Below are 15,243 nucleotides of genomic sequence, written 5' to 3'. Positions count from 1 at the left end.
CTTCTAGAGCCGAAGACAGCCGGTGGATGCTGGTTGCCTCTGCTCCGCTCCCCTCCGTTTCCTGGGCCAGCTGCACGTTGGCCGAGTGCTTGCCGTGGCCGGTTGGGTGGACACTGATATCAGGGTCCGTCTTGGTAGGACCTTCTCCCGCCAGGGAGGTCACACGGACCGAACGTGCTCGGCGTCTACGCTGGAGGACCAGGGGACAGGGCTGGGAGAGGCTCGCGTCTGGGGGTGCTCTAGAGGTGGGTGTGAGAGCGGGCTGCCCTGGGCTGGAGCGGGGCAGGCGTGTGGGTGAAAGGGCAGTGGCCCGCTCTTGCCCATGGGGCTCCGGTAGAAATGGCCCTGCACACTGTCGGCCTCCACCTGCTTCTGGAGGGTGGCCAGAGCTTTCTGAACCAGAGGCCGTGCGTGACCCTGGGAGGGCCCGCGGCTGTCCACCCCAGGGAGAGGGGACCCTGAAGCTTGGCGCCATCACCCTACTGGGTGTGGCACTCAGAAAACTCGGCCAGAACGGGAGGTGTGGACTCGGGGGTGATGACTGGCAGTCAGTTCTGGGCTTGCCACCCGTAGGGACTTCTGCCCGGGTGCTGATGGAGTCCACGTAAAATCCGGTGTTCACTTTGTGTCCACGTGGCTGGTTCGGGGTCCTGGTTAGAGTGGTGTGCGGGTTTTCCTGGGCCCAGTGGTTGAAGGACGCCTGCTGGTCCGAGGGGAGGCACTGTGGCACGGCGCTGCGAAGGCCAGAGCGACCCAGCGCATTGTTCTTCCCCTTGAATCACGTAATTGAGTGAAGTCATTTCAATGCCAAATGCCTAGAACCACCTAGACACCAGGATGATTCCGAGGCCTGGGCTCTGAAAGCAGCTGCATTTGGGACTGTGTGAAGGCGCTGATGGTCCAGACAGTGGGTTTAATTTGGAACAGGAAATATTCCTTTAACTTCATCTGTGACCTTGTTTGCTGTGTGACATTTAATGGGTGTTAAAACCATCTTGTGTTTCTAAAGCTGTCTTCTCTAATGAGAATTTCAGGGTAAATCCCAGCTGATGCCGGTGTTAGAGAAACGAAGGAGCCAGCAGACACACTTGCCTGTGTCCACATGTCAGTACAAAAGGGCAGGGTTGAGCGGGGCCCTGTGCAGACTCCTGGGGTGGGGGTGACCCACTTCAAATGTCAGACTCAGGAGGTGTAGACATTCCAGAGACGTGCAATTGCAGTCTTCGCTTATAAAGATCAGCTAAATGTTGCCCACTATCAAGGCAGAGACCAAAAGATCTGTGAATATCTTGTGTTTTTAGGTAGGTGTGGAGAGGAAAGTTATTTAATTATATAATGCCATTTCCCGCTGGACACGAATTGGCATTTGTTATGCCATGAATTTGTTATAAAAGCAATACGCATCCATCATAGAAGTTTTAACATAAAAATCCATCGTGGCCCTGCACTGGTTTAAGCCATGGTGCTGGTGATGCTGATTCTGTGATGGTTTCTGTTAAGTGCAGCCAAATAAATAAGTCACTGAACATTCTGATGTATTTATTTTCCAGTATTTTTTCTAGCCTGCTTTTATAAAACTGGGATTACATACTCCTTTGTAATAGTTTTAAGTGAAAAATACAATGAGTAAATCTCTGTGAATGGGGAGTAAAAAGGAACTTCAGTCTGATGAGGGATATCCATGTAAAACCCACTATTGAATACTTTCTCCCTCAAGATCAGGGAAAAAAAGCAAGGATGCCTTCTCTTACCACACCTATTCAATGTTCTATGGTAATCCTAGCCAGTGCAGTAAGGAAAGAAAAGGAAATGAAAGGCAAATAAAGTGGAAAGAAAAAGTAAAACTAAGGAATTTACACAAAAGCCTCTCGAACTAATAAGTAAGTTTGGTATAGACACAGGAATCAAAATCAATACACCAAAATCAGTCCTGTGTCTAGATGGTAGAAATGAGCAGGTAGAAATAGAATCGTAAACATTCTTCACAGCAGCATCAGAAATATGAAATATTTCGAGATATATCTGATGAAATACAAGAAAATTTATAAATCATCACTTAGAGATGTTACCCAAGAAAAGAGGAGTTGGATAGATACACCATTCTCATGGACAGAACACTTAGTGTTAAGACACCATTTTCCCCCGTAATTGATTTGGAGTTAGTGCAATGCCGATTAAAACCCCAGCCGGCCTTTTTAAAACGGATGTGGACAAAATGATTCTGCAATTTATATGGAAGACAATCTTGAAAAAGAATAAGGGAGGACTCATGCTGTGCGGTTTTAGAAACTTTCATCCATTGTTGGTGGGAACAAAAACTGGGGCAGCCACTTTGGGAAACAGTTTGGAAGGCTTTGATAAAGTAAGTCCTACACTTGCCGGAGGACCCAGCAATTCCACTCCTAGATGTTTACCCAAGAGAGATGAAAACACACGTCTGTGCGAAGACACGTATGTGAAGGTTCATACGCCACGTATCATCCCAAACTGCGAATAACCCAAGTGTCCACCCACTGGTAGATGGATGGACGCATCGGGCCACAGCCGTCCAGCGGAATACCGCTGAGCAGTGAGAGAAATGAGTACGTGAAGCTGTGTGGGTGCAAAGGCGCCATGTCACGCCAAAGAGGCAGACGCAGAGGACGGTGCAGGACGCGACCCTGTTCACATGCCGTTCGAGAGAAGCCAAAACTGCAGGAACAGGAGGGAAAACGGTGGTTGCTGGAGACCAGCGGGGAGAAGAAAGGGGCAAGTTTCGACGAACGTTTGGTCCTTTAGTGGCCACCGCAGGAGGGTACAGGACATTTCCAGCACCGCAGAAAGTGGCCCGTGCCCCTCTCCCCTCCCCGGCCACGCGTGCATCTCACTTACGTGTCTGTTAGCCTCTCTCCCTCTCTATTGCTCGCTGTTGTGTGGTTACCTATTCCTACATAACAGCCACCCCACACCTCACGTCTATAGATGAAAGCAATCTTTCGCTTTGCAACCTTAGTTTGCTCGTGGGTCTGCACCCGGGCGTGGCCTGGCAGGGAGGGTTTGTCCGCTCCCGTGACATCAGGTTGATGTCTCGGCTGGGGCTGGAGGGCCCGTTTCTAAGGTGACTTTCCTGCACGGCTGGCAAGTTGGTCCTGGTTGTTGGCTGGGAGCTTGGCTGGGGCTGTGGGCCAGGGGTGTGGGCTTCTTTTCCCACGGGACCTTCCGAGAAGCTGCTTGGGCTTCCTCACAGCGTGGTGTCTGGTTCTAAAGAAGAGGATGCCAGACACAGGACGGAGAGACTTCCAGTTCATTAAGCCTGAATCTGTACACCAGCACGGGTCACTTTCACCACGTTCTTTGGGTCCTGTATTCATGGAGCTCACCTTGATTAAAAGAAGGGGGCATGGATACCACCCCTTCATGGACGCTTGTGCTAAAGAATCTGCTGCCATACCTAAAGCTTATGTCTGTCCTGTTGTTGCTATTGTTAATAAAATGCTGTGCCTTTCAGGTGGATATGTTCTGAAGCTCCTGGATAACATGTTCCACGTCTTGATGGCACAGGTCACCACTGTCGTCATCACAACAGTGTCTGTCTTGGTCTTTAACTTCAGGCCCTCCCTGGAGTTTTTCTTAGAAGCCCCATCAGTTCTTCTCTCAATACTTATTTACAATGCCAGCAATCCTCAAGGTGTGGAATACGTACCTAGGAAAGAAAGGATTCGAGATCTAAGTGGCACTCTTTGGGAGCACTCCAGTGGGGCTGGAGAAGAACTGGAAAGACTTACCAAACCCAAGAGTGATACTGAATCAGATGAAGATACTTTCTAAGTGGTATCCAAATAGCTGGCAGCTCTCACAAACATTTTCACTATGTGTGATAATTATCTTTTCACTTTGATAAACCAAGAACATTTCTAAAGCATAAAACTCTGCGTAGGACTTCCCTGGCGGCTCAGACGGTAAAGCGTCTGTCTACAGTGCGGGAGACCTGGGTTCGATCCCTGGGTTGGGAAGATCCTCTGCAGAAGGAAATGGCAATCGACTCCAGTACGATTGCCTGGAAAATCCCATGGACAGAGGATCCATGGGGTCGCAAAGAGTCGGACACGACTGAGCGACTTCACTTTCACACACTTACAGCATCTTTTGGGAGGAGAGGTACACAGAGGTGAGACGAGCCTCCCATCTGCCCTTCTACCTGTCCTCACCCCTCCCAGATGTGCCCCCTTGACCGTTTGGTGTTGTTCTGGGCGTTTTGGGGGTTCGTTTACCTGGTGTGCTTTCGGGCTAGACAGACATCTCTTCTCTTCATGCCCTGCCTCAGCCGTCTTTCTGTGTCGGACCGTCCAGATCGCTCCTCCCGCAGCCTCTGCAGAGCGCTGCACAGATGAGCGGTGTTTATTCAACCAGCTCCTGACTGATGGGCATTCGTCTTGTTTCCAGGTCTCTTACAAGCGACCCTGCCGTGGACGTCCTTGCATGCATACGGGCCTTTGTGCAGGATTTACCCCCACAGCAGGGATGCCAGGTCCATGCTTGTGCACATCCTAATTGGAACGCCTTCTCCCAAAAAGGTCTCTCTCCCACTGGGGTTTACTTCGAATCCCCAGAAGGGACGTTCCTTTTGCACGTTGGCTGGTTTCGTTCAGTGGCTGGTTGACTGGTTGTCCTTCATTCACTGTCCTGAATGTCTGCCCTGGGCTGAACTCTGTCCTCCCCTGCGTTGAAGGCTCAGTTCAGTTCAGTCGCTCAGTTGTGTCCGACTCTTTGCCACCCCGTGGACTGCAGCACGCCAGGCCTCCCTGTCCATCACCAACTCCCGGAGTTTACCCAAACTCATGTCCATCAAGTTGGTGATGCCATCCAACCAACTCATCCTCTGTCATCCCCTTCTCCTCCAGCCTTCAATCTTTCCCAGCATCAGGGTCTTTTCAAATGAGTCAGCTCTTCGCATCAGGTGGCCAGAGTATTGGAGTTTCAGCTTCAGCATCAGTCCCTCCAATGAATATTCGGGACCGATTTCCTTTAGGATGGACCGGTTTGGTGATGAAGGCTACCGCTGCCCCTTCTCAGGGACCTCACAGTGGGGCCATGACAGGACTACAGGACCACAGGACCACCTCCTGCCATCCAGTGCAAGCTGTGGGGAGAGCTGGGGCGGCGCGCAGGGGGCACAGGCCCGCCCTGATGTGCAGTGGGTTTCCTGTTCTCCTGGGACTTCACTAAGAGAAGGGATCTCCGGGGGGCACCACCTTGACTTGGCATCGTAACTGAAGGGAGGGAAGCAACTTGGAAATCCAGCGTTTTCAGTGCTGCTAATGCTGGGTGATGCTCACAGCTTCCCAGGAGAGGTGGGAGGCCCGGGTGATGGAGCCGCTGCTGGGTGGGCTGTGCTGGCACTGGTCCCGTTGTGGGCGTCAGTCTCTAGTCCTGGGTCCTGAGGACTCCAGTGACAAGGCCAGGAAGTCCAGGCTCTTCCCAGGGACCCGCCAGCAACAGACGTGCAGGTCCGTGCGCCAGGGCCCGGCCCGGCCTCTGCACTGGTGGCACGGAGAGTCGAGAAGGCCTGGGCCTTCCCCTGGCTGACGTGCAGCAGGCCTCCTCGAGCGTCGCTGGGCAAAGGAAGCCCGCGTGGCAGGCCAGGCCGGCCTCAGGGATGGGTCCTGCTGCTCCCCCGCAGGACGCCGTCCGCGAGTCTGGTCCCCAGCCGGGGCGGGCCTGTAACTCGCCCATGCACTGCCCACCTCCCTCCTTAGCACGGCTCCCTGGGTGCCAGGCCTGGGCGAGGCCATGGGTGCAGAGGGTCCCATCTCTGAACGTGTGCACGGGGTGGGCGTCGCCTCCCCACTGTGGCCAGTCCCTGGCAATGCTGTGTCTATAGCCAGAGCGGCGTCTGTCCCGGCTGACATTTCACCGTAAAAGCTCCCAACACTCTGTTGGAAGCTTCTCAGAGCTCTTGACTTTTCGGCCAAGAGGGGAGAGCCGCAGGCTGGGAGATGGCGCGGAGCGGATTGCTTTCCAGTCCTAGCTCGGGCACGCTATGCCGGGCCCTTCTTGATGGTGGGGACTGGACTGCAAGTCCTCTGAGGTCCATCCGACTCCCTGGAGGACCTGAAACACTGCGCAGACTCCACATGTGAGCCCCAGGGAGGCCCTTCTCAAGGACCCTGAGCCAGGGTGCAGCTTGCCTCTGCTTGAGGAGGAGTTTGCAGGGACTAAGACACTCATCACCCGGGACTCTGGCCCCGAGGGAGAGTGAGGCCACCAGGGCAGGGAAGGGGCAACTGAAGGGTTAGTGTCTGAACCTTCAAGAGGTGTGCCAGCTGCTCTGTCGGACGCTGGCCTGCCCTCCTCACCCACCCACCCACCCACCCGCTCATCCCTTCAACATTCACGGTCTTGCTTCATCCACCCTTTTGTCATCTTTCCCTCAGCCATCTGTCCTTCTACCCCTCATCCATCCAGCCACCCACCCCTCATCATCCACCCAGCCACCCATCATCCACCCAGCCACCCACCCCTCATCCACCCACCCATCCAGCCAGCCACCCACCCACCCACCCATCATCCATCCAGCCACCCATCATCCATCCATCCACCCATCATCCAGCCACCCACCCACCCCTCATCCTTCCATCCACCCACCCACCCATCATCCTTCCACCCACCCACCCCTCATCCACCCAGCCACCCACCCATCATCCACCCACCCACCCACCCATCATCCTTCCATCCACCCACTCACCCATCCACCTATCCTTCCACCCACCCACCCACCCATCATCCTTCCATCCATCCACCCATCCATCCTTCCACCCACCCACTCATCCACCTATCCTTCCGCCCACCCACCCACCCATCATCCATCCATCCCTCCATCTCTGTGCTCTTCCGTTCACTTCATCCCCGTCCCATATATCCATCCTTCAGGGAGGATTTACAACGTGGTACCTTGAACAGACATAGTGAAGAGGAGGGGGCTGTGTCTCTGGAATCTTTCTCCACTGATGCTCAGGCCAGTATTTTAATGTGGAAAATAAGAGGCGAGGCATCCTCTGACCTGTCATCCTTCTGTTAGCCTGGGGTTTTGAGCTTCTCCCCAGCCCCTCGGTTCAGAGTTTGAGGATCTTCTCTCCACCAGCGTTCTCCCTGAGGTCCTGGACCTCTAGAATGAGCAGGCCCTGTCTGCCCTGGAGTGACCTTGATTTCCTGGGCTCTGCTCTGGGCTCTTTGCTAGTCACTGCCTGGAAGGAGAGTGAGCTTGTCAGAGGTTTCTCTGGAGGTGTCTCAGGGAGTACCCTGCCCTGTCTCCTCCTCGTGGTGTCTGGGGACGAGGGCATTTTGTGGCCAGCTCAAGTCCTCCTCTGCAGAGGCAGGCGCCTCCTCGGTGAGCCATCTGGGTGACTGAGGAGGCTGTGGGTGGAGAGCCCAGGCTGTGTGGGCACTGGCGGCGCTTGGGGCCCAGCTGGGCTTCCCAAGCTGGGCGCAGGTGAACGAATGTCTCCACCAGCCTTGCCCAGACTCCTGCGGCCATCGCCCAGTGTGGCCTCCCCACGGACTGTCCCTTCCCTGTCACCATTTCCGGGTGGAAGCCACGTTGCCCAGGGCCATCAGGGTCACGTCCACGATGCTCTAAATCCTGGAGCCCTGTGTCACCCCAGGGATGCAGGGATGGCTGAGTTGGGTCTGCACGGATGGTGACAGGCAGTGGAGCAGTCTCCTTTGGTGAAAATCCCTTGGAATTCCTGCTGGTGGGTCCTCAGCCCTTCTTCAGAAATAGGAAAATGGACCGGAGGCAGGTGACAAGCACAACCGCCGCCAAGCCCCGCAGGCTGAGCTGGGCTCATCGGTGGCCTTTCCTTATCCCCATGAAGCGACAGAGACTGACAGGTGATCAGAGATGGTGCGAGGCAGGCGGGGGTGGGCCAGGCGCAGGGGACCCCCGCCGGGCGGGCCCCTTGTGTCCACTCCCCCGGAGACCCCAGTGCAGGGCTCGCGTCCAGCCCTTCCTGCTTCCAGTCCGCCCTGTCGTCTCTGCTGAGCCTGAGAGGTGGCCAGGTGGGCCCAGGTCTGAGCAGGGCAGCGACCTGCCACTCCCGGAGATGCTGCTGCCTGGCTGGGGTGAAGGTGGGCCTGGTGCCAGGCCGAGGCATGGGAGGTTGTAGGCTGCAGACCCAGGGATGAGAGGGAGGGGAGGTGTGGGAGGTCCAGAGCCCATGGCCTCGCCCAGGTTCCCCGCGCCGGGCCCAGGCCTCTGCCCCGTGATGTCCCGGGTGAGCAGCTGCTGGAGGCCGTCGGGGAGGCGAAGGCTGCCAGCACCCTGCCAGCCCTGTCCCTGGCCCTGCCCTCTGCTTTGTTTCCAGGGTTGGGTCATTGAAGACGTATTTCGGTCGGAGCCTCTGAAGCGGCCTGCTTGTTTTCCAGCCTGCTGTGCTGACCTCCCCGATGGGGCTGCGTGCTCTGTGCTGGGGCCTCGCGGGGAGGGCTGGGGGGCACTCGGCCCGGGATGAGGGGGCCCTGCGTGCCACTCACCCCCTCCCCGGCTGGGAGAGCCGTGGTTTTTTTTGCTTCTGGAAGTGGAAGCTGGGAGGTAGCAGGGACGGCGGGAAGGGCAGGTGTGTCTCCCGGGTGACCTGCCGGGAGCCCTGCAGACTCAGAGCAGGTGCTCCCTTCAGCAGCAGTTCCTGTGAGAGTCAGCCGGGCGCCAGGGCCCCACTGGGACCCGCCAGGCTGGGCCCTGCCCGCCTGAGGCCTATGGCCCAGGAAGCAGACCTTACTCAAGGAATTAGATGTCTTTACACTTAGGGATGTGAGAGCTGGACCATAAAGAAAGCTGAGCACCAATGAATGGATGCTTTTGAACTGTGGTGTTGGAGAAGACTCTTGAGAGTCCCTTGGACTGCAAGGAGATCCAACCAGGTCCATCCTAAAGGAAATCAACCCTGAATATTCATTGGAAGGACTGATGCTGAAGCTGAGGCTCCAATACTTTGGCCACCTGTTGTGAAGAGCTGACTCAGTGGAAAAGACCCTGATGCTGGGAAAGATTGAAGGCGGGAGAAGAAGGGGACGACAGAGGATGAGATGGTTGGATGGCGTCGCCGACTCAATGCACATGGGTTTGAGCGAGCTCCGGGTGATGGTGAAGGACAGGGAAGCCTGCTCCTGTGCTGTGCTGTGCTATGCTCAGTCGCTTCAGTCGTGTCCAACTCTTGTGACCCCGTGGACTGTAGCCCACCAGGCTCCTCTGTCCATGGGATTCTCCGGACAAGAATACTGGGGTGGGCTGCCATTTCCTTCTCCAGGGGATCTTCCTGACCAGGGATCAAACCTGGGGCTCTTACACCTCCTGCATTGGCAGGCAGCTGACTTTTAGGGTTGATTGTGGAAGTGCCTTTTGGGGGAAGCAGAGAGGTCATCTTCGTGTCTCCATTGGTGGAGACATTGCCATTGCTGAAATGTTTGACTCCTTAGTGGGCCGGTTGCAAAATTTGTCTCCAGGACATCTACCTCCTGATTTCTGCCATTCACACACATATTGCTCGTTCATCCATCCATCCGTCTGTCTGTCCATCCAACCATCTGTCCATCCATCTATCTACTCACTCATCCGTCCATCTGTCCATCCATCTATCCACCCACCCATCCATCCATCCGTCCATCCATCCATCTGTCCACCCACCCACCCATCCGTCTGTCCATCCATCCATCCGTCCGTCCATCCATCTATCCACCCACCCATCCATCCATCTGTCCATCCATCCATCCATCTGTCCACCCACCCACCCATCCGTCTGTCCATCCATCCATCCGTCCGTCCATCCATCTATCCACCCACCCATCCATCCATCTGTCCATCCATCCATCCATCTGTCCACCCATCCATCCATCCATCCACCCATCCATCCATCCATCCATCTATCCACCCACCCATCCATCCATCTGTCCATCCATCCATCCATCTGTCCATCCATCTATCCACCCACCCATCCATCCATCTGTCCATCCATCCGTCCGTCCATCCATCCATCTATCTACCCACCCACCCATCCATCTGTCCATCCATCCATCCGTCCATCCATCCATCTATCCACCCACCCATCCATCCGTCTATCCATCCATCTGTCCACCCACCCACCCATCCGTCTGTCCATCCATCCGTCCGTCCGTTCATCCTGTGCACGCACATACACACACGCATGTAGCTGATGTGTGGTGTGTGCAGCTGCACGTCTGTATTTGAGCTCCTCCTTTGTGCCACTGCTTTTCAGGGCTGTTACGAAGGCAATGGCACCCCACTCCAGTCCTTTTGCCTGGAAAATCCCCTGGACGGAGGAGCCTGGTGGGCTGCAGTCCATGGGGTTGCTGAGGGTTGGACACAACTGAGCAACTTCACTTTCATGCATTGGAGAAGGAAATAGCAACCCACTCCAGTGTTCTTGCCTGGAGAATCCCAGGGATGAGGGAGCCTGGTAGGCTGCCGTCTATGGGGTCGCACAGAGTCGGACACGACTGAAGTGACTTAGCAGCAGCAGCAGCAGCATGCTGCCTTTCTGGCCTAGGGCAAGTGGAACTCAACTCTGTTTCCAAATTCCTTCTCAGGTTCCTCCTTTCTGCCTTCTATTCCTGGACAGCTCTGGGGTCGGAACGCCTGGCTGTGTGCGTGCGGTCTCAGGCAGGCTCAGTGCACAAGCAGGAAGCGGGCGGGCTGTTGTGGAGGAGAGAGGCTGAGCGCGAGAATCGGGGGCTTGCACAGCCACCAGCAGAGCTGGAGTGGGGGCGTCCCCAGGCCCCCAGTCACGGGCACGCCACACCAGACGTCAAGAAGTCACTGCTGCCAGTGTCAGTGGTCCCCACGACCTGGCCCCAGGTCCTAGCACGCAGGCTCAGACTCTGCGGAAAGAAGGTTTCTCACATTCCAGCTCCCCTCTGAGTGTGGAACGGAATTTGCATCCTGAGCCCTTCCCCCAGAGGGGTCTGGGAAATGTAGTTTTTAGCCCCCAGGCCTCGTGGAGCAGGAGCACATCAGAAGCGCCTGGTTCTCGGGCACGGAGGGGTCCCTGGTCAGGCCACACAGCCAGTTCCTTTGCTGTCTTTCCTGACCCTTCGGACGCCTGGTGATATCGGCCCCCGGGACGTTCTCTGCTCGGAGGCGGGAGCCGGGAGGAGGGCTCTTGGTGTGGAGCGCCCAGGTCCCTGGAGCTGGGCTGGGCTCCTTGCTGCTCTCGCTTTCCTCGTTGGCCTCGAGAGAGGCAGTGGCCCTGAGATCATCTCCCCAGTGGGTGATGCTGGACTTGAGCCCACGCCCATCTGTCCCCAGAGGTGGCACCGCCTCCCAGCAGAACTCTCGCCCTGCTAAGGATGCTGAGGCTGCTGGGTAGAGAGGGGGCTTTGGCCTCAGTGGGGAGAAGAGCGCGGGGGGACGGTCCTACTGGAGTCTCTAGCGCCTCGCCACACCTTTGAGACAGTGAGAAAATGCTTGCTGAGCTCTGGCACAAGCCGGAGGGGCGGTTTTTTCAGCATGTCACAACAGAGGTCCGCAAACACGGACCGGAAGGCCTCTGGAAAACCGTTTTCCCCGCCGGCTGTGAAAGAGGCGGACTCGAGCGCCCGTGCATCTGGGAAGACCATCATCGTGGCCCTCGGGGTGAACCCGGCACCAGCCTGGGTCTGCGATGCCTCCTGGCCGCGGCCGACCTTGGAGCCGAGACTCAGAGATGAGCCAGGGCTCAGCTGCCTCTCGGGGCAGGTGAGCCAGCGACGGGCACGGCCGTGTCTTCCCACGGGCCGAGGCCAGGCCGGGGCTGTGCCAGGCACCCACGCCTGGCCAGCCTGGCTCTGCATCTGGGGTCAAGTGGACAGATGCTGGGGAGCCCCGTGGGGGGCCGACCCTACGTGTGGGGTAGACGCCAGGGTAGGCACACTCTCTTCACGGCGGGCGCCCGCCTGGACCAGGGTGTCTTGGGTCCCCACCATGTCCCTCCCTCTGCAGGGGTGGAGAATCTCATCTCCCCATTTTCTGGTCCCCTGATTAAAGGGACAGAGGTCTGTGGCAAAGCCGAGCTGTAGAAATGACACTGCAGGGACAGGGTCCGTCAGATCTGTGGAATCGGGGTAGCATGGTGCCTTGCAGGGCACGGTGGACGGGTTGGGGTGGTGTACTTAGTGATGGGAGCCTCCCCAGCCTGCCACCTCCCCCGACCCCCAGTCCCTCACGGGGGGTGGTCTGCAGGGCGTCGTCTGCACCTGCCTCTGGGCACTGTCCACCACACCTGCCCTGAATGCCCTGCCCGGCTCCTGCTCCCCTTGTAGGCTCCGTCTAGGCAGTTCTCTTGTTAGGGACTTGCCCGGACCAGCAGCAAGGCTGCCTGGAGCCCCCGCCACCGTCCCCGATGGCTGTGCTGGGCTCCACTCGTAGCAGCTAGCTGCAGGATGGCTCAGAACTCGGTGGGGGAGAAACCAGCCTTGATGGCCCTGTTTCCCCTCCACAGCTTCCACCCTGGTTAAAAAGGGGAAACTTGCATCTTGAGCGAGTCTCAGGCATGTAAGGACCCTCTGGGGAGGAGAGCCAGTGAGGTGGGGAGGCCCAGAGATGTCAGGGGCATGTTTGTGTCAGCCCCGCTGTCACACCCAGAAGTGAGTGTGGCCTTTTAGCAGCAAGTGTCAGCGTCCAACCCAGACTGGCACACACGTGATGACAACTTATTGGTTTGTGTAGACAAGTCTTCTTCAGGTACAGCTTGATCCAGGAGCCTGAACTGTACAGCAGAAATCTGTCCACATCCATAGGCAGGCCCTCCTCCCACGCCCAGGGGAAGGCCACCTGGAGCTGCAGGCTCATCACCCAAGTGTGAAGCCCGCAGAGCGGAGAGGAAGAGGCCCCAGTATAGACTCCTCGGCCTGGCCCAGTCACACCCGGGATAGGGTGGTGCTGCGCTCTGATTGGCCAGGGAGACCCAGGTGTCCAGGAGGAGGGGGCGTGGCAGCCCCGCCCACACCCACGCGGACAGGCGGTGGCTGGACACCAGGTTCCCCAGAAGCCCAGGGCGGCGCCCCGGCCGCACACGCCGTGACCTGTCGCGCTGACTCTGAATTTGAGTTCACTTCCTCCGCCTGGACTCCCAGGGCCTCTTGTCCGTAGTAACATGAGCTGCACTGTCCATTCAAGGCCTTGTGTAGGGCAGGGGCCGTGTGGATCCCAAGCCTGTGGCCCTCGCCACCTGGAGGTCTGGGCTCTTTGTGAGGTGGGTTGCAGTGTGCAGGCGCCGAGCCATCCTTTGCATCTGCGGGGGACGGTCGAGCTCACCAGGAGCATCTCCACCGTCCTAGGGGCCGCTCCCTCCTGTGCAGCAGGGGAGGGTGAACTTTCCGGAAGGGGTGCAGGGGCCCGCCCTCCGTTGCTCTTATTTGGGTGCTGTCTCGCCCTGTAGGCGTGGGTCTTCTGGGAGCAAATGGAGAGTGACTATTTGTGCAAAAGGTTATGGGAAAACTGCATTTCAGTCGGGTAAAGATGGGGCATGAGATGTGCCAGGAGCCTGCCCGCTGTCCTCAGCGGCACCTGGGGGCGGGGCCCGCAGCCGGCAGTTGCGTAAGGGACGTCACGGGCCGTCAATCACTCCCATTTCGTCAGACCACCCTGGGTAAAGCCGCTTGCATCAGCCGTGGGAGCTAACGCCGCCTTTCAGCTTCTGTTTGGGGTGGGTTTCTTGTGACGCTAGTGAGGAGAGAGGTCTGGGAGCCCGGGGCTGGTGCGGTACTTGGGGGGAAAAGAGCAGCGTGAGTGCCGCCGAGTAAGAGAGGGTTCACACCAGGGGGTGGCTGCCTGCAGGGACCAGGGTGGGAGCTGGCCATGTGCATTTCCGCAAAGTGGGGTGTCCTGCCCCCGAGAGCACCTCATTTCTGAACTGATCCCTCAGCCTCTTCTGAGGGTCAGAGGTGGTCCTGGAGCGGGCGGAAGGAGGGGCTGAGGGTTGGTTTCCAGCTCATCTGCACGCCCGGGTGCTCCCTTCCTGCCCGCGGCTAACTCGTCACCTCGCCTTTGTCCTTTCAGCTCAGCCAGCAGATCTCCTGAAGGTTCTAGATTTTCACAACCTGCCTGATGGAATAACCAAGACCACAGGCTTCTGTGCAGCACGGCGATCTTCCAAAGGCCCGGATGTCGCCTACAGAGTCACGAAAGATGCCCAGCTCAGCGCGCCCACCAAGCAGCTGTACCCTGGTAAGAGACGGCGTGTATGCCTAGCGGGGGTGTGGCTCTGCTTCTCGCCCCCAGCCAGGCAGCAGACCCGGGAGCTCGCAGCCGGAGTGGCGGGGAGGCGGGGAGGAACGCCTGATGGAGGGAGAAGCGTGCTTGGTTTTCCAGGAAGGAGCCCGATTTGATGTCAGGATAGTGAAAGCACACGTCTAGCTGCGGTCACCGTCCACACCCAAAGGTGGGAGGGGGCCTGGTCTGTTTGCACTGCCTTCTCCAAGCAGGTGTCTCTCCAGCAGGGGGCGGGAGGCCGGCACTCCAAAGGCAACACGGAGATGCGCGGTTCCCAGGGGCGGGGTTAAGAAACCCAAGGGTCACGGGAAAGGAAACACTTCCAGACTGAAGCTTAATTGGGGGTGAGGACATTAAGAGACACACGCATCAAACATCAGAGCTCCCAGCAAGAGAGTGCAGGCTTTTAATGAGAATCGATTGCCAAGTGTCACATCGCTGCTTTTAATTACGAGCCCGGAGCGGGAGCGATGGTTGCTGGTAGGCAGCCCCCCGCTGGCCTCGGGGCCGTCTGGACCGGCTGACCAGGCCCGTGACTGATAACCTCTCCCCCCACTTCAGTGGAGCTCTTCTTCCCGGTTGAGATCAGAGAGGGCCCTGGGATGCCGGGCGGATGCACTCAGCCCGGAGATGTTCCGTAATCCTCAGAAGCGTGAGCTAACCTTTCCGGCAACGGCCTGCCTCGCTCGCTGACCCTGCAGTCGGGCGGTCCTTCGGCCGGCAGTGGGGTCTGGCAGCCACGTGCCCACAGGGTTCCAGAAGGATGTGCCCTTTCTGGGCTGCGTGCGCTTCCTCTGGCCCTGTCACTCTTCACCCTCTGCTTCATGCCCGCGTTTCCTCGGCCTCTCTTTAAATCCACAGGGACTCTTAAGAGTTTCTCTCTGCGAGAGAGGCTGAGTCTGCTCTTTCCAGAAATGGCATTTGGGCCGGTGAGCTCCTTCAGGGGCCCCAAGGCCCTTCACTGTGTCTTGTGGAGCCCCCCTTGACCACCTTGGGGTGCC

The 15,243-nt window shown here is 57.6% G+C and overlaps 1 protein-coding gene across 2 annotated transcripts in view; it reads left to right on the top strand.

The window, feature by feature from the left end:
- Window positions 1-15,243, top strand: part of COL5A1 (collagen type V alpha 1 chain) — a 144,272-nt gene that overhangs the window by 21,454 nt on the left and 107,575 nt on the right. For both annotated transcript variants that reach the window (XM_068981840.1, XM_068981831.1), the window contains exon 2: window positions 14,030-14,197. In XM_068981840.1, the coding sequence (XP_068837941.1) occupies window positions 14,030-14,197 (168 nt within the window). The remainder of the gene's footprint in view (window positions 1-14,029; window positions 14,198-15,243) is intronic.

The sequence above is a fragment of the Capricornis sumatraensis genome, chromosome 1 (assembly GCF_032405125.1).
Source record: "Capricornis sumatraensis isolate serow.1 chromosome 1, serow.2, whole genome shotgun sequence".
Lineage (NCBI taxonomy): Eukaryota > Metazoa > Chordata > Mammalia > Artiodactyla > Bovidae > Capricornis > Capricornis sumatraensis.
This window is presented reverse-complemented; position numbering and strand designations above follow the sequence as displayed.